The sequence below is a fragment of the Mytilus californianus genome, unplaced genomic scaffold, assembly GCF_021869535.1.
Source record: "Mytilus californianus isolate M0D057914Y unplaced genomic scaffold, xbMytCali1.0.p SCAF_2, whole genome shotgun sequence".
NCBI classification, from domain to species: domain Eukaryota; kingdom Metazoa; phylum Mollusca; class Bivalvia; order Mytilida; family Mytilidae; genus Mytilus; species Mytilus californianus.
In genome coordinates, this window is record NW_026262668.1 from 130327158 (window position 1) to 130350959 (window position 23802).

General features: G+C 33.9%; 1 protein-coding gene across 1 annotated transcript in view; it reads right to left on the reverse strand.

Moving 5' to 3' along the window:
- Positions 1-23802, reverse strand: part of LOC127731027 (aladin-like) — a 67283-nt gene that overhangs the window by 32297 nt on the left and 11184 nt on the right. Inside the window, exons 3-6 of the mRNA XM_052239773.1 lie at positions 20815-20939; positions 17807-17862; positions 16738-16829; positions 831-877 (exon numbers count right to left, since the gene is read on the reverse strand). Coding sequence (XP_052095733.1) covers positions 831-877; positions 16738-16829; positions 17807-17862; positions 20815-20939 — 320 coding nt within the window. The remainder of the gene's footprint in view (positions 1-830; positions 878-16737; positions 16830-17806; positions 17863-20814; positions 20940-23802) is intronic.

Below are 23802 nucleotides of genomic sequence, written 5' to 3' on the forward strand. Positions count from 1 at the left end.
ACTGATCTATTGATTGGTGTCATAACCCTAACATTTTGAAGATAATATAAATATGTTATAAAAATAAATCACGTTTACAGATATTTGTACATCTGTTGTACCATCACACAAGTGATCTTAACTTCAATTTCTAGCATGCCGCAATGTTCTCAATTTATGTTTGTTGAAAGTTCTCCAAATTATGTGTATATTTGTTTGTAGTACTCATATTTATTTGTAATTGATTACCTGTCAGTCAATCAAGTTTATATTGTTTATATATTTAACAATATGATACAGTTATTTTTTTCGTGTATATTTTCCCAACAGCAAAAACTAATACACAGTGAAAATTTAACCTTCCCATTTTTTCATCAAATCACGAAAAAAAAAGCTGAAGCCAAAAATACCAAATATACAGTAATAAAGCAATCAACAATCAACCAATGTAATTATCAAAGATCTGTTAATAGTTACATACTTTTTTGCTTCTTTAAAAATTGATCCACTTGAAAATTACTTCCTGGTAAAATTTTGCCATACAGGTCTCATACATGTTTTATTATTGTAGGCAAAAGTTGAGGTATTAGCAAAATGTTATAACCCAATTGCCTAAATAGTAATATCTAAGTCTCACCTGACTTTGACTTTCTTTTCAGGGGAGACTAAAACTGTAAAATTTTGTTTTACAATAATTAAAGAGACCCTATAAAATAATTCTGTGACTTGTCCAAAGTTTTATATGTATATCTTTAACCTTTCTATACAAAACTTTTATTTAAATTATAGAAAAAACTGCAATCTGTCAATTCTTGTAACAATATAGCTCAGCTACGTATACTTCTACTCACCAATCATGTATTCTAGAGAATTTACAGATCATGTCTTCATTTGACATCTGAAACAAATAAGTTTTGTTTATTTTTATATACATTTTAACATACACTTGAAGATATACAACACTTTATATTCATATGATTATGTTTCAGTAAAGGTGGTAAAAACATTCTAGAATTCCAAAGTGGTTTGAGTTACATGTTTAAAAACACATGTATTTGTTATACTAATGCTCCATTTTGTTTTTTCAAGTAATAAATGTTATCATTTGTTTTGAGAAAGTATGAACTTGATATAATTCATGTAAAGGTTCTTACATTCAATGTATTATAATTTTTAGTAGAGTTTTTAAAGTTTATATATATATGTGGTCTCCTCTTTTATATAATTGCAACAGCCATGCAAATATAATAACCAGGGACATGCAGTTTCACTGTACAGAGAATTTATTAAACCACTCACAGCAAATTTTTGAAAAAAAAACTTGTTAGACATTACATTTTGATCTATATTGTGATATAAGCTATTACTTTAAAAATGATCAGTGAAACATTTTAAATAAATGGAGAATGTGTCTATGGGTCACAGATGCCCCCGCTTGTAAATATGCATGAGTCAACTTCCACATACAGATGCAGGATTCACGTAGTTAAGACAGTTTTGTGATTATAAGCATAAGTTTCATAACATTTGGTTGAGGCAAGCTAAAGTTAGAGAACAGAAACAATAGATTTAGCAATTTTTCCACTTATAAAGGAGCATAACTCAAGAACGGTGAAAGTGATGCCACCCAATTTCGAACTTGATCTGTGTTTTGTGGTAATAAGCATTGCGTATAAGTTTTATAACATTTGGTTGAGGCAAATTAAAGTTTGAGAATGGAAAGGAAAAATTCAGCAACTTTTATGTTTATAAAGGGGCAAAACTCACGAACAGTAAAAGTGACGCCACCCAATTTCGAACTTGATCTGTGTTTTGTGGTAATAAGCATTGTGTATAAGTTTTATAACATTTTGTTGAGGCAAACTAAAGTTAGAGAACGGAAACGAAAAATTCAGCAATTTTGATGTTTATAAAGGGCATAACTCAAACAGGAAAGGGACGCCACCCATTTTCAAACTCGATCTGTGTTTTGTGGTAATAAGCATTGTGTATAAGTTTTATAACATTGGGTTGAGGCAAACTAAAGTAAGGGAACGGAAACGAAAAATTCAGCAATTTTTATGTTTATAAAGAGGCAGAACTCATGAACGGTAAAAGTGATGCCACCCAATTTCGAACTTGATCTGTGTTCTGTGGTAATAAGCATTGTGTATAAGTTTTATACCATTTGGTTGAAGCAAACTAAAGTTAGAGAATGGAAACCAATTTTCGGGACGAACAGACAGGACGGACGGATGGGACGGACGGACGTGACGAATGGACAAGGGTAACACTAAATGCCCCCTAAATGCTACAGCGGGAGCATAATAAAAATTATCAGACAATTTAAGCATCATTGATAGTTAAAAGAGAGGCTTCCTCTTTTTTTTTCGTCCGTTAAAAAAAAGAATTTACGTGGAGGGTAAAAACAGACCTGGCAGGGTTGGGGATAATCTTTTTTATAAAAATAAGGAGATGTGGTATGATTGCCTGGCCTATGGTAATTGTGTGTGAAATTCAAAGTAGTATTTACACAATTTAAATAAGCCAAAAATAATTGTTTATTTATCAGTTAATAAATTTTGAAATGATTAGGAACTTGGCTTCTACTCATTACGCTAAGGCAATGTTAACCTTTTGAGAGTTTTTGCTGTTCATTTTAAGTTTATCTAATTTTGTTGTTCACACATTCTTTATTTTATACCCTTCTCTTCTGAGAACAATTTGCCTTGCAACAAAATCAGAATCTTTACTGTAATTTTTTTAACCTCAAGTAATCATATATTTGTTCAGTGTATGTTCACTGGTGTTAATATGTCTTTTGATTGAGTTAAGCCCATACTTGCCAACCTCTGACAATGAGAAATCATGTCATAACATGACATGACATGTCAAAAAGCGTGTGAAAACACGCGACGTAGATGCAGACTTTTTCACACTATATAAATTTGTTAATATAAAAAACAATATTCTACTGTAAACTTTTATTGTTTTCAACAGTGGTCTGTTTTGCTGCTTTTAAAGCAACACCACTGGTACATATTCTAATCAATTGCCAGTTTGGTTACATTTACTTGATAACAAGCTAGGCACACAATATATCATTGTCAAGTTCTGATCAGAATTCAGTGTACACTTCTTTATAATTGAAAATGCTCTCTCTCAGTCAGGATTGATATTTGGTTGAACTATATGTATATATAATAGCTTTATTAAGCTTTGAAAGAGTGTCATAACGTTTTTTTGCCATCTAAAATATCATCTTTTATGATATCTCTGCCATTGCTCCCAACAAAATATATATGTTGCTATTGCCTGGTCAAAACTGGGAAGTTCATCAGATTACAGCTGGTACTATGAGAACTGATCCAACAGCTTCGTGATATTTCCAACCCCTATGACCTGTGGAAATCTGTTGGCCAGATTTGAAACTGAAAAAAAAAAATATTTTATAATTTGATTACCATTCAACATTAAATGCTTAATCACATAGCTACATTGTAGTTCTCCTCTCACATGTATTGTTATGATTGCAACATAGGGTGCACATTATGCGTTACTCATCCGTCGCTCCTTTAAACTCGAAAAATTTATAAATCTTGAAGTAATCTTGGTACGTACATATAATATATATTCACATCGTTTTCGCTTAGTAATCGACTCTTTAGACGGCAGTGGTCCTGAAAGCGACCTCTTTCTGTGGACACTTCCCCTAAGTGAATTTGAAAGAAAGAAAATCTTTCAAAATCGTAAAAACTAATCACAAACTACTTACCTTAAGGGTTTTTGCTGTTCGTCAATAAGAAAAATAATCAATGGCGTCCAAACAATTGTTTCGAAAATTTCGGTATTTATTGTCAAGTAATGAAAAATCAGAGAATCACGATATCACTAACGACCAAAAATCAAAACAACAAAAAGCGTGTAATAGCGTGTAAAGTGGTGAAAAGCGTGTACACGCCATGACAAAATCCTCGCGTGTAAACCGTTGTAAAGCGTGTATTACAAGCGAATATCATGTCACTTGGCAACTATGGTTAAGCCATTTCAATTGATATTTTATAGTGTGTCTTTCTATGTTGTGATGTAACACTATTGTTTCAGATAAGGGTGAAGGTTTGGTACCATTAAAACGTTTAAACCCGCTGCAATTATTTGCACTTGTCCTAAGTCAGTAAATCTGATGTTAAGTAGTTGTCCTTTGTTGATGTGGTTCATACAAATCAAAAGGTTGAGTAAAAGCTTGCCAAAATTTGTCCATTAAACCAGGGTCTAAGGTAATACTTACAGAAAGGTGGGGAAATAATGATCCATGGAGAGAACTTTTCCATCAAAAATACTTACAGAAAATTGGGGAAATAATGATCCATGGAGAGAATTTGTCCCTCTAAACAGGGTCTATGGTTATACTTACAGAAAGGTGGGGAAATAATGATCCATGGAGAGAACTTGTCCATCTAACCAGGGTCTAAGGTAAAACTTACAGAAAGGTGGGGGAATAATGATCCATGGAGAGAACTTGTCCATCTAACCAGGGTCTAAGATAATACTAACAGAAAGGTGAGGAAATAATGATCCATGTAGAGAACTTGTCCATCAAACCCGGGTCTAAGGTAATACTTACAGAAAGGTGGGGAAATAATTATCCATGGAGAGAACTTGTCCATCAAACCAGGGTCTAAGGTTATACTTACAGAAAGGTGGGGAAATAATGATCCATGGAGAGAACTTGTCCATCAAACCCAGGTCTAAGGTAATACTTACAGAAAGGTGGAGAAATAATGATCCATGCAGAGAACTTGTCCATCAAGCCAGGGTCTAAGGTAATACTTACAAAAAGGTGGGGAAATAATGATCCATGGAGAGAACTTGTCCATCAAACCCAGGTCTAAGGTAATACTTACAGAAAGGTGAGGAAATAATGATCCATGTAGAGAACATGTCCATTAAACCAGGGTCTAAGGCTATACTTACAGAAAGGTGGGGAAATAATGATTCATGGAGAGAACTTGTCCATCAAACCCAGGTCTAAGGTAATACTTACAGAAAGGTGGGGAAATAATGATCCATGGAGAGAACTTGTCCATCTAACCTGGGTCTAAGATAATACTAACAGAAAGGTGAGGAAATAATAATCCATGTAGAGAACTTGTCCATCAAACCCGGGTTCAAGGTAATACTTACAGAAAGGTGGGGAAATAATGATCCATGGAGAGAAATTGTCCATCAAACCTGGGTCTAAGGTAATACTTACAGAAAGGTGGGGAAATAATGATCCATGCAGAGAACTTGTCCATCAAACCCGGGTCTAAGGTAATACTTACAGAAAGGTGGGGAAAGAATGATCCATGGAGAGAACTTGTCCATCAAACCCAGGTCTAAGGTAATACTTACAAAAAGGTGGGGAAATAATGATCCATGGAGAGAACTTGTCCATCAAACCAGGGTCTAAGGTAATACTTACAGAAAGGTGGGGAAATAATGATCCAAGGAGAAAACTTGTCCATCAAACCAGGGTCTAAGGTTATACTTACAGAAAGGTGGGGAAATAATGATCCATGGAGAGAACTTGCCGATCAAACCCGATCTAAGGTAATACTGAAACGCTGCCTTACTTTGCTGAACATTATTGCTGCTTACAGTTTATATATATCTATAATAATAATCAAAATAATAACAAAAAACTGCAAAATTTTGTTAAAACTACCAATTCGTTGGCAGCAACCCAACAATGGGTTGTTCGATTCGTCTGATAATTTCAGGGCTGATAGATCTTGACCATTTAAACAATTTTACCCCATGTCACATTTGCTCTAAAAGATTTAGTTTTTGAGATATAAGCCAAAAACTGCATTTGACCCTTAATTTCTATTTTTAGCCATGGCGGCCATGTTTGTTGATGGATACAAACTTCGGATACAATTTATAAACAAGATACCCTAAGGAACATTTACTTAAAGTTTGAAGGTAATTGGCCCAGTAGTTTCAGGGGAGAAGATTTTTAAATGTTAGCAAACTTGATGAACAAATTGTGTAAAATTGTCTTTAAAGGGCAATAACTCCTTAAGGGGTCAATTGACAATTATGGTCATATTAACTTTTTTGTAGATCTTACTTTGCTGAACATTATTGCTGCTTACAGTTTATATATATTTATAATATTCAAAATAATAACAAAAAACTGCAAAATTTTGTTAAAATTACCAATTCGGTGGCAGCAACCCAACAATGGGTTGTTCGATTCGTCTGAAAATTTCAGAGCTGATAGATCTTGACCAATTGAATAATATTACCCCATGTCGGATTTGCTCTAAAAGCTTTAGTATTTGAGATATAAGCCAAAAACTGCATTTGACCCCTATGTTCTATTTTTAGCCATGGCGGCCATGTTTGTCGATGGATCAAAACTTCGGATACAATTTATAAACTAGATACCCTAAGGAACATTTAGTTAAAGTTTGAAGGTATTTGGCCCAGTAGTTTCAGAGGAGAAGATTTTTGAAATAGTTTATGACGACAGACAACGGACGACGACGGACACCAAGTGATGGCATAAGCTCACATGGGGCCCTTTGGGCCCCGGTGAGCTCAAAAGAGAGTAAAATGATCTATAAAGTGTAAGGTTCCACGTACACTGTTTACCGTCGGACCAAAACACATTACAGAAAGGGAAATTGTATACTTGTGTTTATATATATATTCTCAGTTGTGAAATAAAATATCTGAATAAAATAAATTTTCATATTTTATTAATACCAAAAATAATCCTCGAAGGAGAGAATGGGTCTTGCCTGCTCTCTCATTTGTCTGGCCAGGTCCGGGGTAATGGTTGGTCTTACATATACAAACAAAACTAGTCTATAATTCAACAGTCAAGTAACAAGGTTGTCACTTATTTAGAATCTTTCTATAATCTAAATTTAAGGATATTACACCCTACTACATTATAGAAGACAACTACTTAGTATAACAAATTAAATGACATATTAATCATGTCAGAACCACCAACAGAACACTTAATGTGCACCTTCAATATCACTTCAATAGCACCGTCACCGGCACAGTCACCCGTACCGACAACCGTATTTAGAACCGTCACCCACAACTGTATCTAGCACCGTCACCGGCACCGACAATCTTAAATTAAAACAAAGTTAACTTTCAACGACTGTCTGTATTTCTCAGACATATTCCAGCTTCTATTAAAGTTTGTCACTTCCCATTCTTTGTCAAACCAACACTCCCCCAGTTCTGTTGTTGCTTTTGCTTTTATACTTCCGACTGACCAATGACAGAGCTTGTTACATATTGTTTACCAATTGGCAACCATGGATCACATAAGGGAAATTCCCGTAATGTTGATATTGTTTGTAAACATGGATTGATCTTCATCAATAAAGATGGGTTTTGACTTTAAATTTATTAGTAGATCATTAGAAGAGTTTTATTTGAGTTTATAGTCTAACAAGGTAATTACCGCGAAAATATGGAATCAGTACGTGAAATAAAACTTTCTAACATACACAAATCTGTCGTATCCTTGAAACAACAGCCAAAATAACAAATTACAGGTCTTATATTATTTTTAACATTGGACATCCCACTAACATCTATCGTTTATCCTCAATAATTTCCAGAAACTATACAGACATAGATTTACTATAAAAAGGGGGGAAGGCCGGCATAACATTGCCCCCACCTTTAAGGATTTGGTCCCCAAATACATTCGTCTGTAAGGTTTAATTCAACTAGAACCAATTCATTATTATTTTTTGTTAAGCTGATGAACATACAAAAAGAAATACACGAATAAGTTCATTCATGTTAACCACCTACACTTACAGAACTTTTGTACTTTGATTTTTGTCAACTCTGGTTTCAGGTTTTTCCTTTCATTCTGATATTCAGGCTTGCAAACATTTTGAAATGCTTCTCTAGCAAACTCGTTTATCATTCTTTGCTCCATAAACACTGACCAGTAGTTAGGTCACTCATGTGTCTATCTCTGTTGAGCAAATTTGTCGTTCCTATCTATTCCTAAATAATTATTTTTTTTTTTTTCTGCTCTTAAGTTTTTTTTACAGCCCTATTGTGTATTACATATACTTATTTCACTCATTATATTCATATCCTGGCTTGCTAATATTGTGAAATATTTCTTAAGCAACCCCGCTTTTACTAAGCTTTACTCCATAAACATCGACCAATGATCTGGTCACTCTCGTGTTTATCTATATTGAGTAAATTTCTCTTTCTATCAAATTATTATTCTTTATCATTTATTCTTCCAGTTTTGACAACATTATTTGACATTGCCTAGACTTTTTCCACCGTTTATACCTATATCCTGGCTTGCAAACATTGTGAAACGATTCTCTAGCAATCCCGTTCTTGTCAAGCTTTGCCCCATAGACACTGACCAGAAATTAGATCAAACATGTGTCTATCTCTTTTGAGCAATCAATCACAACTTTTATTTACTATCTGATCTGGGAAATATTTAATGTACATGCAGCCTTTTTTCGGAAGGTGACTCGTTGTGTAACTCTCGTTATTTACTGATCAATATCTACTATATCCTTACTGATCAACTCTCAAGAATCATACCTTCAAGGTATATATTTGACTGGCCAGGCCAAAATATCTACATTTCAGTATTAAACTGAGAAAGTCTTGTCATTTATTGAGCTTTCACCATCTAGCTCAACTCTTCATCATATACTCTTCTATTATCATTTTTTTTATATTTTACTCTATTTACGAGTTTTGAGAACAATTCTCTTTATAGGGCCTCCTACTAAGAGCGTAATCATCTATTACCATTCTGCTAGTGTGCTGAACAATTGTATATATATAGCACTACCTATAACCAGAGTTTCTAACCATATTATCAATTGACCTTCTATATATTTTTTTTTATTTCTAAAACAGAAGTGACCAATACAGATCAGTATATTCACCAAAAGTGTTCAAAAAATAGTATTTAGCGCCACTGCAGGCCTTGCCTTTATTAATCATTTATATCTAGAGTGCAACTTCTACAATCTCTGCTACATATATTTTACAGCAAGAGGCATTACCTCTGACTATGAGACAAGGGATAACCTCATCTTTAATTGTTAAACAATCCTTAGTGAAAGGAAATCAACATGATATTTATACATAAGATCTGTTTCGGTATAATAATTGTCCAAAACAAATCTGTCTTCAAAATAAACACTAGCCCCAACTAAAACGAGTGTATGAACTTTTAATTACATATAATATATAAATCTATAGTAGCCAAAACAAAACAACCGTTTTGCTGGCACGACATAATATTAAAATAATAGTATTTATAGTGTTGAGAATTCATTCTCGCTCCCGACATCATGGACATTTGTCCGTTTTCCTAACTACAGAATGCCCCTCTTTTATTGTTAAAATTTCTATTGAAATTATTCTGATTTCTTCTGTAATTATTATCTTCTCTGAATTGCTTACCATTTTGATTTTTGATAATAATTACTTCACCCGTCAAAGATTCAATGCTTAGTTTGATTTCATTTATTTCCCGTTTCAGCTCATGCTCTTGAACGGTTTCAGTATCGTCAATGCGAACATTTCGACCTTTCTGTATATCAGCAACTCGTAATGCTTCGAGTCTAACGGCAATATTCTCTGCCTCATTAATTGATTTTGGTCCAACCTCCCTTAACCTGAGTCGTACTTCTGTCTCAGGAATGGCATCAATAAAATAATGTAGAGCTAATGTGTCCCTAACCAATGGAGAGATACCAGGATAAGCCCTATGTGTCAGTTTCTTAATAGCCTGAGCTAATTAAGGCAGACTTTCGTTTTTAAATCGTACTCGTGTTTGCAACTCTGCTCTAAACACTTCATTTATATTGACTGAACCAAACCGATTCTTAAAGAGAGGTGACCAAACTGTCAAAACTTGTGACGATCGACTTCCGTGATTTCATTAAGAATTGCCAATGCTCCGCCAGACAAACTACTAGCCAATAACAAAGCTTTTGTTTTTGAGTTCCAATTGTGCAATTCTGCTAACAAATTAAATTGAGTTAAATACTCTTCTAAATCATCATTACCGTCATAAACTTGGGGTTTTATTTTACAACTCAATTTATATTTGCCATTTGACCTATCGCTATCAACTAAATTACTGTTATTACTTATATCATCCCTTTCTCTAGAAAGTGTTAGAGAACTTACTACGTCCCTACTACTATTTTCGGAAGGTTTACATGAGATTGTAGTGACAAGTCTCATTTCAAAATTTGAGAACATTTCTTGCATTCTTTTAGTAAAATCTGACATACATTGGTCCAAAAACCTTCTCATTTCCAGTCTAGCCTCTGCAATCATTCTATCCGTTGCTCCTTCACTTCTAGACATTCTAACAGGGAACTTTCAAAATTATTTTCAGGTAGCGTTTCTTCATCGTCTTCCCTATTGTCTAGATGGGGCTTGAACGAAATAACATCCGAATCGTCCATATTTTACGAAATAACAGCCTGATATAAGCAAGCTGTATCAATTCCAACTTTCAACACGACTCTAGTATTAAATCCCACCGCTGCCACCAAATTGAAACGCTGCCTCCCTGGTGCTAGAGTCGGCCACCAGAGAACACAGGGTCACAAAGAAAAAGAGAGTAAAATGATCTATAAAGTGTAAGGTTCCACGTCCACTGTTTACCGTCGGACCAAAACACGTAACAGAAAGGGAAATTGTATACTTGTGTTTATATATATATATTCTCAGTTGTGAAATAAAATATCTGAATAAAATAAAGTTTCATATTTTATTAATATCAAAAATAATCCTCGACGGAGAGAATGGGTCTTGCCGGCTCTCTCACTGGTCTGGTCAGGTCCCCGGTAATGGTTGGTCTTACATATACAAACAAAACTAGTCTATAATTCAACAGTCAAGTAACAAGGTTGTCACTTATTTAGAATCTTTCTATAATCTAAATTTAAGGATATTACACCCTACTACATTATAGAAGACAATTACTTAGTATAACAAATTAAATGACATATTAATCATGTCGGAACCGCCAACAGAACACTTAATGTGCACCTTCAATATCACTTCAAAAGCACCTTCACCAGCACAGTCACCGGCACCGGTACCGACAACTGTATTTAGAACCGTCACCGTCACCCACAACCGTATTTAGCACCGGCATCGGCACCGACAATCTTAAAATAAAACAAAGTTAACTTTCAACGCCTGTCTGTATTTCTCAGACATATTCCAGCTTCTATTAAAGTTTGTCACCTCCCATTCTTTGTCAATTAAACCAACACTTCCCCAGTTCTGTTGTTGCTTTTATACTTCCGACTGACCAATGACAGAGCTTGTTACATATTGTTTACCAATCGGCAACCATGGATCACATAAGGGAAATTCTCCTAATGTTGATATTGTTTGTTAACATGGATTGATCTTCATCAATAAAGATGGGTTTTGACTTTAAATTTATTAGTAGATCATTAGAAGAGTTTTATTTGAGTTTATAGTCTAACAAGGTAATTACCGCGAAAATATGGAATCAGTACGTGAAATAAAACTTCCTAACATACACAAATCTGTCGTATCCTTGAAACAACAGTAAAAATAACAAATTACAAGTCTTATATTATTTTCAACATTGGACATCTCACTAACATCTATCGTTTATCCTCAATAATTTCCAGAAACTATACAGACATAGATTTACTATAAAAAGGAGGGAAGGCCGGCATTACAATACTTAAAGAAAGGTGGGGAAATAATGATCCATGGAGAGAACTTGTCCATCAAACCCAGGTCTAAGGTAAAACTCACAGAAAGGTGAGGAAATAATGATCCATGTAGAGAACATGTCCATCAAACCAGGGTCTAAGGTAATACTTACAGAAAGGTGGGGAAATAATGATCCATGGAGAGAACTTGTCCATCTAACCAGGGTCTAAGATAATACTAACAGAAAGGTGAGGAAATAATGATCCATGTAGAGAACTTATCCATCAAACCAGGGTCTAAGGTAATACTTACAGAAAGGTGGGGAAATAATGATCCATGGAGAGAACTTGTCCATCAAACCAGGGTCTAAGGTTATACTTACAGAAAGGTGGGGAAATAATGATTAGGGATGTCATGAGTACTCGAGTATCGCTCGGTAGTACCGAGTATCCAATACCAAAATGATACTCGACTAATCGGTTTCCTGTAAGAAGGTTGTTGCCTTCTTAAAGAAATAATATTTCTATTAAGAGCATTTCCTGGGAAATTTAATATTAATCATAATTAATCAAAATTACGTTTCGAATGTTTGCGTTTAATTGTCATTTAAAATTCCTCCAAACATAGGTGGACTATGAACAAGAGCACCTTTCCAAGACTTACACTTTTAGCGTAGCGTGTCTGAGTCATTAAACTACCTCTGTACCGTCATAGAAAATATTTTCATCAGCGGGACTTTTAATTACGTAACAAAGTTGAGAACCGACTCGTCACAGAAAAAGCTGACAAGATAATATTACTTAAGGTAGCACAATACAAAGATTTTTTTACTTCCAATCTCCAACCTTTAAAATGATGTTACTTTCTTATGACTGCATACAAATTAATAAAAGAGGTATATATAGATTAATCTTTTAAATGAATGCAATATTTTTGTTATGCAATCATTATGTAATCAATTATTATGCAATTAATGGCAAAATCTTGGTCAGTTCACTTGAATGAATTTAGCTCTGACATCTCTATAACTACACAAGAAATTTTAATGTTATCTTAATCAACACAGCAGGAGCTACAAAAGGGTGTCTCAAATTATCGCTATCGTATTCCATTCTCTCATAAATCTGTAATTAGTGTAAATATCCTTACCACATAAAAGTAGAGATTATTTGATTAGGTGTAAAATTTTATCTATACATTCTATCCAAAATCTGAGACACCCTTTTGTAGATAATGGCTCTAGGAACAACATATTATAAAATCAACCCTCTCGGGGTATCCATGAAGAAGCTAATTTCAATTGAAAGTGGAAATTTCTTGCAAAATTTTGTAGACACAGTTAAAATTATAATTAATTACATAATTGTTGTATAATACTAACATTGCATTAATTTGAAAGAGTAATCTGTAAACTATCCATAAATACCACTTTTATAAATTTTCAAGCATTATAAAGAAAGTTACAGCATTTTAAAACTGGGGAGTTAGAGGTATAAAATCTTTGTATTGTGCTACCTTAATACATGTAATAAGAACAATTTTGTTGCACCTTGTGTCGACCCTCAGAAAATGGTTAAAGGCATCAGTAAGTTCTAATCATCACCCTTTGCTGATCATTAAATGTGTTTTTTTTTAGGATTCCCAATTACTATTGTTTGAGTAATCTTTTTTTCTATAGATGTTTATTAATTAATTGATTAGATCATTGCCAGCTTACATAATTAGTATATGGTTTAAATGGGTATAATTTTGTGTTTCCATTTTGTAGATATTTTTCCGAGCGAGTACTTGAGTATCGCTCGGTAAATCCACCTAGTACTCGATTAGTAAATCTTCACAGAGTTGACATCCCTAATAAAGATCCATGGAGAGAAATTGTCCATCAAACCCGGGTCTAAGGTAATACTTACATGAAGGTTGGGAAATAATGATCCATCGAGAGAACTTGTCCATCTAACCAGGGTCTAAAAGAGGGACGAAAGATACCAGAGGGACAGTCAAACTCATAGATCGAAAACAAACTGACAACGCCATGGCCAAAAATAAAAAGACAAACAGACAAATAATAGTACAGATGACACAACATAGAAAACTAAAGCCTAAGCAACACGAACCCCACCAAAAACTGGGGGTGATCTCAGGTGCTCCGGAAGGAGCAAGGCTTCCAAAACGGTCATATATTCCGGACATTTGTATAATGTCCGGTAAAAGTCTGGCTAGGCAAAGCATGAAATGGACATCTATTTTTTTGTTTTCAAGGCTTAAGAGACGGTCATTTCAACATAATTCGCGATCTTTTTGACCCAACCTTTTGCCTTTAACAGCCACACATTTCCGGTCATAAAAGTGACATGATCATTAAGTACTATCAAAACAACCCCTACTTTAATACCTTCTCATTTTAATCAAGGCTAATTAGTTGTCGAACAGCTGAAATTTACCTGTTCATGTGACAGGTAAACTATTTTGAACCGGACATTGATCGGTCTATTCAAAGTTATTTTCTTACATTTCAGCGGTTTGCATCTAATTAATTTAGTTAAAAAGATTTAAATTATCAGAAATTTGTTTACAAATATGATTTGATGAAAAAATTAAAAAGGTGAAAATGAAAAATCGTCATAACCACGTTTTGAACCAGAGACATGTCTCTGTTTGAACTAGTACACGTGTGCGCATGTGCGCAGGTGTGAAATTTAATTATGCATCCTAATTTCTTCAAAAAATGCTTAAATTGTCATTGATACCTTTATCTCCCATTTATTTCGAATATTTTCTTGAAGAAATAAAGTAGAAAGAGCTACTTACACTCATTCATGCTTTGCAAACGTACACGGAATTTACGTATCCGTCTCTGGTCCATGTTTTACCATTGTCAAGATAGCATCCGGTTTAGATTTAAAAACGAAAGTAAAGTTTTTGACAACGTTATTTTGCACAAATAAAGAGTCTAAGCAGATATAAGTACGCTGATGTTGCACACTTCGAATGATGCACTGCCAATTTAACAGTTTACGTCAGAACTTCGAATTTGAATCAAAGAAAGTTTAATATCGTTTTTTTTTAATGTCAATCATTGGGATGGCCAACTCGGCAACTGATTACCACAATTGCCTTTTATTTATTAAGTCTTAAGGGATCAAAATCGGGATAATATATAAAATGTCCGGCTGGCTAAACATAATTTTTGAAGCCCTTTTTTTTTTTAAGGTTATACTTACAGAAAGGTAGGGAAATAATGATCCATGGAGAGAACTTGTCCATCTAACCAGGGTCTAAGATAATACTTACAGAAAGGTGGGGAAATAATGATCCATGTAGAGAACTTGTCCATCTAACCAGGATCTAAGGTAATACTTACAGAAAGGTGGGGAAATAATGATCCATCGAGAGAACTTGTCCATCTAACCAGGGTCTAAGATAATGCTTACAGAAAGGTGGGGAAATAATGATCCATGTAGAGAACTTGTCCATCTAACCAGGGTCTAAGATAATACTTACAGAAAGGTGGGAAAATAACGATCCATGGAGAGAACTTGTCCATCAAACCTGGGTCTAAGGTAATACTTACAGAAAGGTGGGGAAATAATGATCCATTGAGAGAACTTGTCCATCTAACCAGGGTCTAAGATAATATTTACAGAAAGGTGGGGAAATAATGATCCATGTAGAGAACTTGTCCATCTAACCAGGGTCTAAGGTTATACTTACTGAAAGGTGGGGAAATAATGATCCATGGAGAGAACTTGTCTATCAAACCTGGGTCTAAGATAATACTTACAGAAAGGTGGGGAAATAATGATCCATGTAGAGAACTTGTCCATCTGATGAGAGTCTAACGTTATACTTACAGAAAGGTGGGGGAAATAATGATCCATGGAGAGAACTTGTCAATCTAACCAGGGTCTAAGGTAATACTTACAGAAAGGTGGGGAAATAATGATCCATGGAGAGAACTTGTCCATCTAACCAGGGTCTAAGATAATACTTACAGAAAGGTGGGGAAATAATGATCCATGTAGAGAACTTGTCCATCAAACCGGGGTCTGAGGTAATACTTACAGAAAGGTGGGAAAATAATGATCCATGGAGAAAACTTGTCCATCAAACCTGGGTCTAAGGTAATACTTACGGAAAGGTGGGGAAATAATGATCCATCGAGAGAACTTGTCCATCTAACCAGGGTCTAAGATTATACTTACAGAAAGGTTGGGAAATAATGATCCATAGAAAGAACTTGTCCATCAAATCTGGGTCTAAGGTAATACTTACAGAAAGGTTGGGAAATAATGATCCATGTAGAGAACTTGTCCATCTAACCCAGGTCTAAAGTAATACTTACAGAAAGGTGGGGAAATAATGATCCATGTAGAGAACTTGTCCATCTGATGAGAGTCTAACGTTATACTTACAGAAAGGTGGGGGAAATAATGATCCATGGAGAGAACTTGTCAATCTAACCAGGGTCTAAGGTAATACTTACAGAAAGGTGGGGAAATAATGATCCATGGAGAGAACTTGTCCATCTAACCAGGGTCTAAGATAATACTTACAGAAAGGTGGGGAAATAATGATCCATGTAGAGAACTTGTCCATCAAACCGGGGTCTGAGGTAATACTTACAGAAAGGTGGGAAAATAATGATCCATGGAGAGAACTTGTCCATCAAACCTGGGTCTAAGGTAATACTTACGGAAAGGTGGGGAATTAATGATCCATCGAGAGAACTTGTCCATCTAACCAGGGTCTAAGATTATACTTACAGAAAGGTTGGGAAATAATGATCCATAGAGAGAACTTGTCCATCAAATCTGGGTCTAAGGTAATACTTACAGAAAGGTTTGGAAATAATGATCCATGTAGAGAACTTGTCCATCTAACCCAGGTCTAAAGTAATACTTACAGAAAGGTGGGTAAATAATGATCCATGTAGAGAACTTGTCCATCAAACCAGGGTCTAAGGCTATACTTACAGAAAGGTGGGGAAATAATGATCCATGGAGAGAACTTGTCCATCAAACCTGGGTCTAAGGTAATACTTACAGAAAGGTGGGGAAATAATGATCCATGTAGAGAACTTGTCCATCTAACGAGAGTCAAAGTTTTCTTTGCTAAATCAGAAGTCCATGGTGGTACTGTAAAAACAGAATTATGACAATTACTATAATATATTTACAATATGTTCATTATCTAGCATTAAAAATGTTTATTGAAATATTTCACTTGAACTAAAATGTATTCTCATTGTCCTGCAATTGTAAACTGATGTAATAATTTATCAGTTTTATTTCTTATGTTATGAAAACAGTGAAATGCTTCCTTTTATACTTATATACTGACCACATTGTTTGCTTGAATCAGATATTTAATATTGAAGTAGTTCACTTTTTTTCAATGTAAAATTTCCTTTGTTACATATTTTTAGTATCTTGTAAGATTAATTTACTCTGAAATGTCTCATATATTGGGATGCCCTGCCTTAATTTCACCTTTGAGTAATCCTTATCCATAGCAGTAAATATCTCCACAATGTCTACAATCAACAGGTCACATTTCAGTAAGTTTTATTTGATGTTTTTGTATTGAAATTTGTACAGATTTTTCCTTGTTATTGCACTGCAGCATTTATACTATATACAGCCACTTATGATAAGGTGTATGACAGCTTGGTTTCCTAGCAGCATGTATAGAACTTGGAACACAGAATTATTTGCTTGTACTTTTGTTTTTGTTAACTATCATATCAGTCAAGATATTTATTGTACATTACTTTATATATATGTTTTGTCAATGATTGTGATTAGAAGTAACCCTGTCATCTGTTCATGTGACTTTCATAAAAGGTTGTCTTTATTTATGTTTTTTTTTTGTCATTTAAGGAATTAGGTCTTAAAGGTAGATCTCTGTTAATCTCTGTTTAATTCATTCACAACTTTTGTAAACTTGGGGTACTTTATAAGAGCTTGACATATTGTTTTTATGTGTTTGTTTGTTGCTGTCACATAGCATATACCTTGTATCTGTTTTTAATCACATTTACAGCCCTGTTATTTACCCTTCAAAATTTATTATTTTTCGTAACATATGAAAACCTTTACAATAACAACTATACCTTCCCCTCTACTATTTACTATTTCTTCAAAGACACCCGACAGGCCCATCTCATACCTAGAAAAATTTCATAAATGTAATGAAAGAACCTTAGTGAGCACGCTCACATACCCCACCTCCCCACATTGTCATTGGAGAAATAAAATAAGTGTAAGAAAAAAAAATTGTATCAGAAAAAAAAATTGAATCATAATTTCCTGTCAATATGCACATCTACATAGTATGTCCTTATTATCTGCAGCGTTTCATGAAATTCTGTTGTGTGGTTTGAGAGGAGTTGCGATGACAAAAGGTTGCAGTAGTATATTGGGCAAATAAGTTCAAAGGGGCGTAACTTCTGGAAAAAAAATTGAATCGTAATTTCCTGTCAATATGCACATCTACATAGTATGTCCTTATTATCTACAGCGTTTCATGAAATTCTGTTGTGTGGTTTGAGAGAAGTTGCAATGACAAAAGGTTGCAGTAGTATATTGGGCAAATAAGTTCAAAGGGGCGTAACTCCTGGAAAAAAAATTGAATCGTAATTTCCTGTCAATATGCACATCTACGTAGTATGTCCTTATTATCTGAAAAGGTTTCATGAAATTCTGTTGTGTGGTTTGAGAGGAGTTGCGATGACAAAAGGTTGCAGTAGTATATTGGGCAAATAAGTTCAAAGGGGCGTAACTCCTGGAATAAAAATTGAAACGTAATTTCCTGTCGATATGCACATCTACATAGTATGTCCTTATTATCTGAAAAGGTTTCATGAAATTCTGTTGTGTGGTTTGAAAGGAGTTGCGATGACAAAAGATTGCAGTAGTATATTGGGCAAATAAGTTCAAAGGGGCATAACTCCTGGGAAAAAATTGAATCGTAATTTCCTGTCGATATGCACATCTACGTAGTATGTCCTTATTATCTGAAAAGGTTTCATGAAATTCTGTTGTGTGGTATGAGAGGAGTTGCGATGACAAAAGGTTGCAGTAGTATATTGGGCAAATAAGTTCAAAGGGGCGTAACTGCTGGAAAAAAAATTTAAACATAATTTCCTGTTGATATGCACATCTACGTAGTATGTCCTTATTATCTGAAAAAAGTTTCATGAAATTCTCTTGTGTGGTTTGAGAGGAGTTGCAATGACAAAAGGTTGCAGTAGTATATTGGGAAAATAAGTTCAAAGGAGCGTAACTCCTGGAAAAAAAATTGAAACGTAATTTCCTGTCGATATGCACATCTACATAGTATGTCCTTATTATCTGAAAAGGTTTCATGAAATTCTGTTGTGTGGTTTGAGAGGAGTTGCAATGACAAAAGGTTGCAGTAGTATATTGCGCAAATAAGTTCAAAGGGGCGTAACTCCTGGAAAAAAAATTGAAACGTAATTTCCTGTCGATATGCACATCTACGTAGTATGTCCTTATTATCTGAAAAGGTTTCATGAAATTCTGTTGTGTGGTTTGAGAGAAGTTGCGATGGCAAACTGTTGCAGTAGTACATTAAAGTAAATCAGTTCAAAGGGGCGCAACTCCTAGAAAAAGAATTGAATCGTAATCTCCTGTCGATATGCACAACTACATAGTATGTCCTTATTATCTAAAAAGGTTTCGTGAAATTCTGATATGTGGTTTGAGAGGAGTTGCGATGACAAGAAACAGGACTGACGGACTGACGGACAGACGGACGGACGGACGGACGGACAGACGGACGGACGGACGGGTCAAAAACATTATACCCTCCGCAACTCGTTGCGTGGGGTATAATAAAACACTTTTTTTGTAGCGCTAACAAGGCCATTTTCCACAATTTTAATATTTCCAAGGGGCACAACTCTTTTAAAAAAAGTCGATTGGCCTCCATTATAGAACTTGTCCGAGATATTGCTGATATTAACCTATAGTATAAGTTTTATAAAAATCTGGCAAGAATTGTACCTGTGAGAGCGCTAACAAGGCCGGACAGATGCCCGGTATTTCCATGTCCCCTGCAACGCGTTACGCAGGGGACAAAAACAGAAATACTGAATTTTGTAAGAATTTGACATAACCAAAACTGAATGCAACCAAGCATTAACTTAAAAATAATCGTCTTTCATGAATTTACAGTTACAGTTATTCTTCAAGATGAAAGCCCTAGTATACCACAAAACATCATTTTATTGGCTTTCTATGCACTGCATGCGAGAACTTCTATCACAATATAACACACTGATATGGTAAACAGATACATAAACTTTCAGCATCCCTGATACCTGGACATCAAGAAATATGATGAAAAATCAATAGTTTATTATTGTTGGATGCCTTAATTGGCCTCAACTCTGCTGGCACGTTCCAATTTCTTCTCCCTACCATGTGATTACCTAGACTAACTTTATAATCATTTGTTGAAAGGACACAGGGAATATAATTTATATGATTCTCATTGCTAAGAATAAAGTAAGGACAAGTTAATCCTTTTTTTCCATAGTTATGATAGTAGTAAAAGGTACCCATCTCTTTTCTTTGTATTTTCTTTTTCAATTAAAGTCTTTTTGGATATTTGTTTTCTGGATGATAATATACAGAGTCAGAGACTAGCAGTTGTACTTGATTGTACAATTCAGTAGAAATACCAGAGATTGAATTTAAGTTTGTAAATAAGCACACTGATGTGATAAACTTTCAAAATTTTGCAGTAAGTTAAATGCTCTGCAAAAAAGTTCCCTTGTTATCAATATATATATACACCAAAGCAGTTTAACAATCTTTAACTTTTATTGCATTTGTATAATTTTTAATCGACATTTTATTATGAAAAAAATAAAATAAATTGGTCATTCTTCAATACTAAAAACAAAACATCTTCAACTTCCTATTTTGTATCCAATGACCCTTAACCGTATCATTTAAGATTTTTTATGCTATTTTGACAGTTGAAAATTGACTAATCAAAATCAGGAGTTTAGTTAGGTTTCTTGACCTTTCATATGAATATTTAAAAGGTCAGATATCTGAAAACCAGAGAAGATATCTTACATGGCCTTACCATGCATGCATAGCTCTTTTCCAAACTGTTTCATCATGAGGAAGGAATGCTGATTTTGCATTTTCTCTACCAGACAAACTTTTATGATGATCATGTGAAATAACAACAACAGGATATCCTTGCATCTGTAAAGAAATAAAAAAATAAATAAAATACATTCAATGTCAATGATTGTCTTATCATTAAGGACATTCATAAAAATTACTCCAAGGGCTTTTAGGGACAAATATATTTCTATCTATACTTATAGGTATATCTCTGAGACAGTTTTCAAAAGAAAATGGGTTTCCGGGAAAGAATTTCATGTAATTATAAGATGTTAAATAGCTGGTTCATCTTGATTGTTACCAGTGACTAATTATGTATGTATGAGAACACAGGCCGGGTATAAACAACAGGTATCCCAAAGTTTACAATATTTCTCTAAAAATAAAGATATATCAATTGATCTGATTATACGCAATTATGAAAAATAGCTTTATTTATCATCAAGAAAATTGATATTGAACTGAAATTGCCTGAACAAGATTTATTGTCAAGTTTTTTTTATCACAAAAACTGATAGCCTGATGGTAAAAAAATAAGATCATCGTTGCTGTCAGATAAGAACAAGATCCAACCCATAAACATCATCTAGTTCAAATAGACAAAGTTAGCAATGATGCTCACTAGATTATTCTTTTCAGATTTATATTATTTTAGATTCTACTTGATTTAGTTAGTTTTAATCCTTTTTACAACATGGGGGTTTTATGGTATTCAATTATTCTTCAACTATGGTGTTTGAACTATTGTTTTATTTTTCAGGTGGTAGGGTGCATTTTAAGACAGAATCTTATGTTTAATGAGTGTACATCAAAATACTCAAACACCATAGGATTTGGGAACAAATATTAGGATAAACTTCTGTCTTATTGGAAAGACAGAATAAATTAGAGTGTTGGAAGGTTTGCAATGGTAGATCTGTATCATTTCAAATATGAATTTAATCATAGCTTTGTTGTTTGTTACTTAAAGGTTGTCTCATCAGCAATCATCAAAAATCACCTTTTTTTTCAAATGTTTATCATGTAAAATATTGATACTTTCTATTGCAACCTTACTGTAGATTTAATAATTCAGTACTCAGAAAGCTCTGTTACATTCTTGTGCCCATCTGATGTCAGGGGCCTTTGATTTTGTACTTTTTATTGACTCATTTTGTTTTTTGTAAATTGTATTGTTATTAATTAAGCCGTTAGTTTTCTTGTTTGAATTGTTTCTCATTTTTCATATCAGGACCCTTTACAGCAAACTATATATGGTATGGGTTTTTCTCATTGTTGAAGACCATATAATGACCTATAATTGCTTATATATCTTCCTCCTTTGAACTGTGGTGGATAGTTGTTTCATTGGCAATAAATGCCACATCTCCTATTTTAATAAGTCACCAAACTTAAAACCAATACAACCGTAGTGAAAGTGAATTTAAATGGAAGGATTTAATCAACAATGGCAATATATGTAGACAGGAATAAAAAGTTAATATACACTAGATTCGTAGAGGTACTTATAATCTTATACTACATTTTAGTTGCTGCTGTGAAATTCAGCATTGAGGCAATGACATTTTGAGATTTTGGGTTTTCATTCTTTCATTTTATATAATCATTGCCTCTATGTTGGTAAATTGACACATTGTTAATGATAGGTCAATCTGAAAGAACCATACTGACCCAGGAACAAAGTGTGACGTTTGCATACTGTAAATTCTGAAATTGAATGTCAAGGTCAGTATGATGCTTCTGCCTACAAAGTTTTGTCAATCTAAGTGCTACATTATAAAAGTTATGCACCAAAAAACAAACCAAACACTGTTTAACTACAATAGGGGTCAAATAGAAAGATCAGAATGATCTGACTTTGATATATGATACACCCTAAGCCCATAATGCAATTGCATACCATATTTGGTTAACCAAAATTTTAAGGTACAAAAAATATGACCCAGACACGAATTGGACAAGGTTGTACTATCATAGGTATAAAAGGACAAAGTCAAGTTCAGAGTGATCTGACTTAGGACATATGACAAATCCTAAGACCATGATAAACCTTTGATAAACCAAAGTTTTAAAGTACAAACTTTATGAACCAGACACAAATTGGATAAAATTAACTATCATAATGGTCAAAGGTCAAGGTCAGAGTGAACTCTTGAGTTCAACTTTTAATTCTGCAAGTTTCAGCAAACTTCAAATGCAATTCATTTGGGGCAAAACTTGCCACTAATCATTACTTGTCTTTTCAAGCTGATGTGACATCAACTTCATGGTAAACTTCCATTCCAAAGCTTTAGCCTGATACATATAAACAACAAACAGACAGAAACAGAAAAAAAAAACATAATCATATGCCTCCCCATTGCTTCATAGGCATGGCATAATTATATTTGTTCTTAACTTTTCCAAGTCAAATAAGCTCTTGAAATTTATTTTTCAGAAAAATATCTTGTTTAAATAACTCAAAATTTCAATAAATTGTACTTTTCTTTTCTTTTGAATTATGTGACATTTAAGTTAATATTTTTCCTTTTTGACAGTACAATGATTTTCAAATCAGTTGAAATCAACATAACCTTTTTTTCGTTTTGTGAAAACATATCCAACAATTTAATCACAAATAGATATGATGACAGTTCATATATATCTGTATATAAAAGCACAAACTGATTTGATTAAACTTTTGAATTTTTTATTGCACTAACTGAAATATACATGCATATATATATATATATATATATATATATATATACACAATATCCAAAGTAAGTCCTATTTTATAAGAAGAAAAAACAATCTATTAGATTGAGATTGTCCAAGGAAAATGGGACTCAAATGTCAGCAGTTGCACTACTTGATAATGATAATCAATAATCCAGTTGAGTATATTTTTATATGTTGTAATCAATCTTGATTATCAATTCTTTAGTTCAATAATCATGAT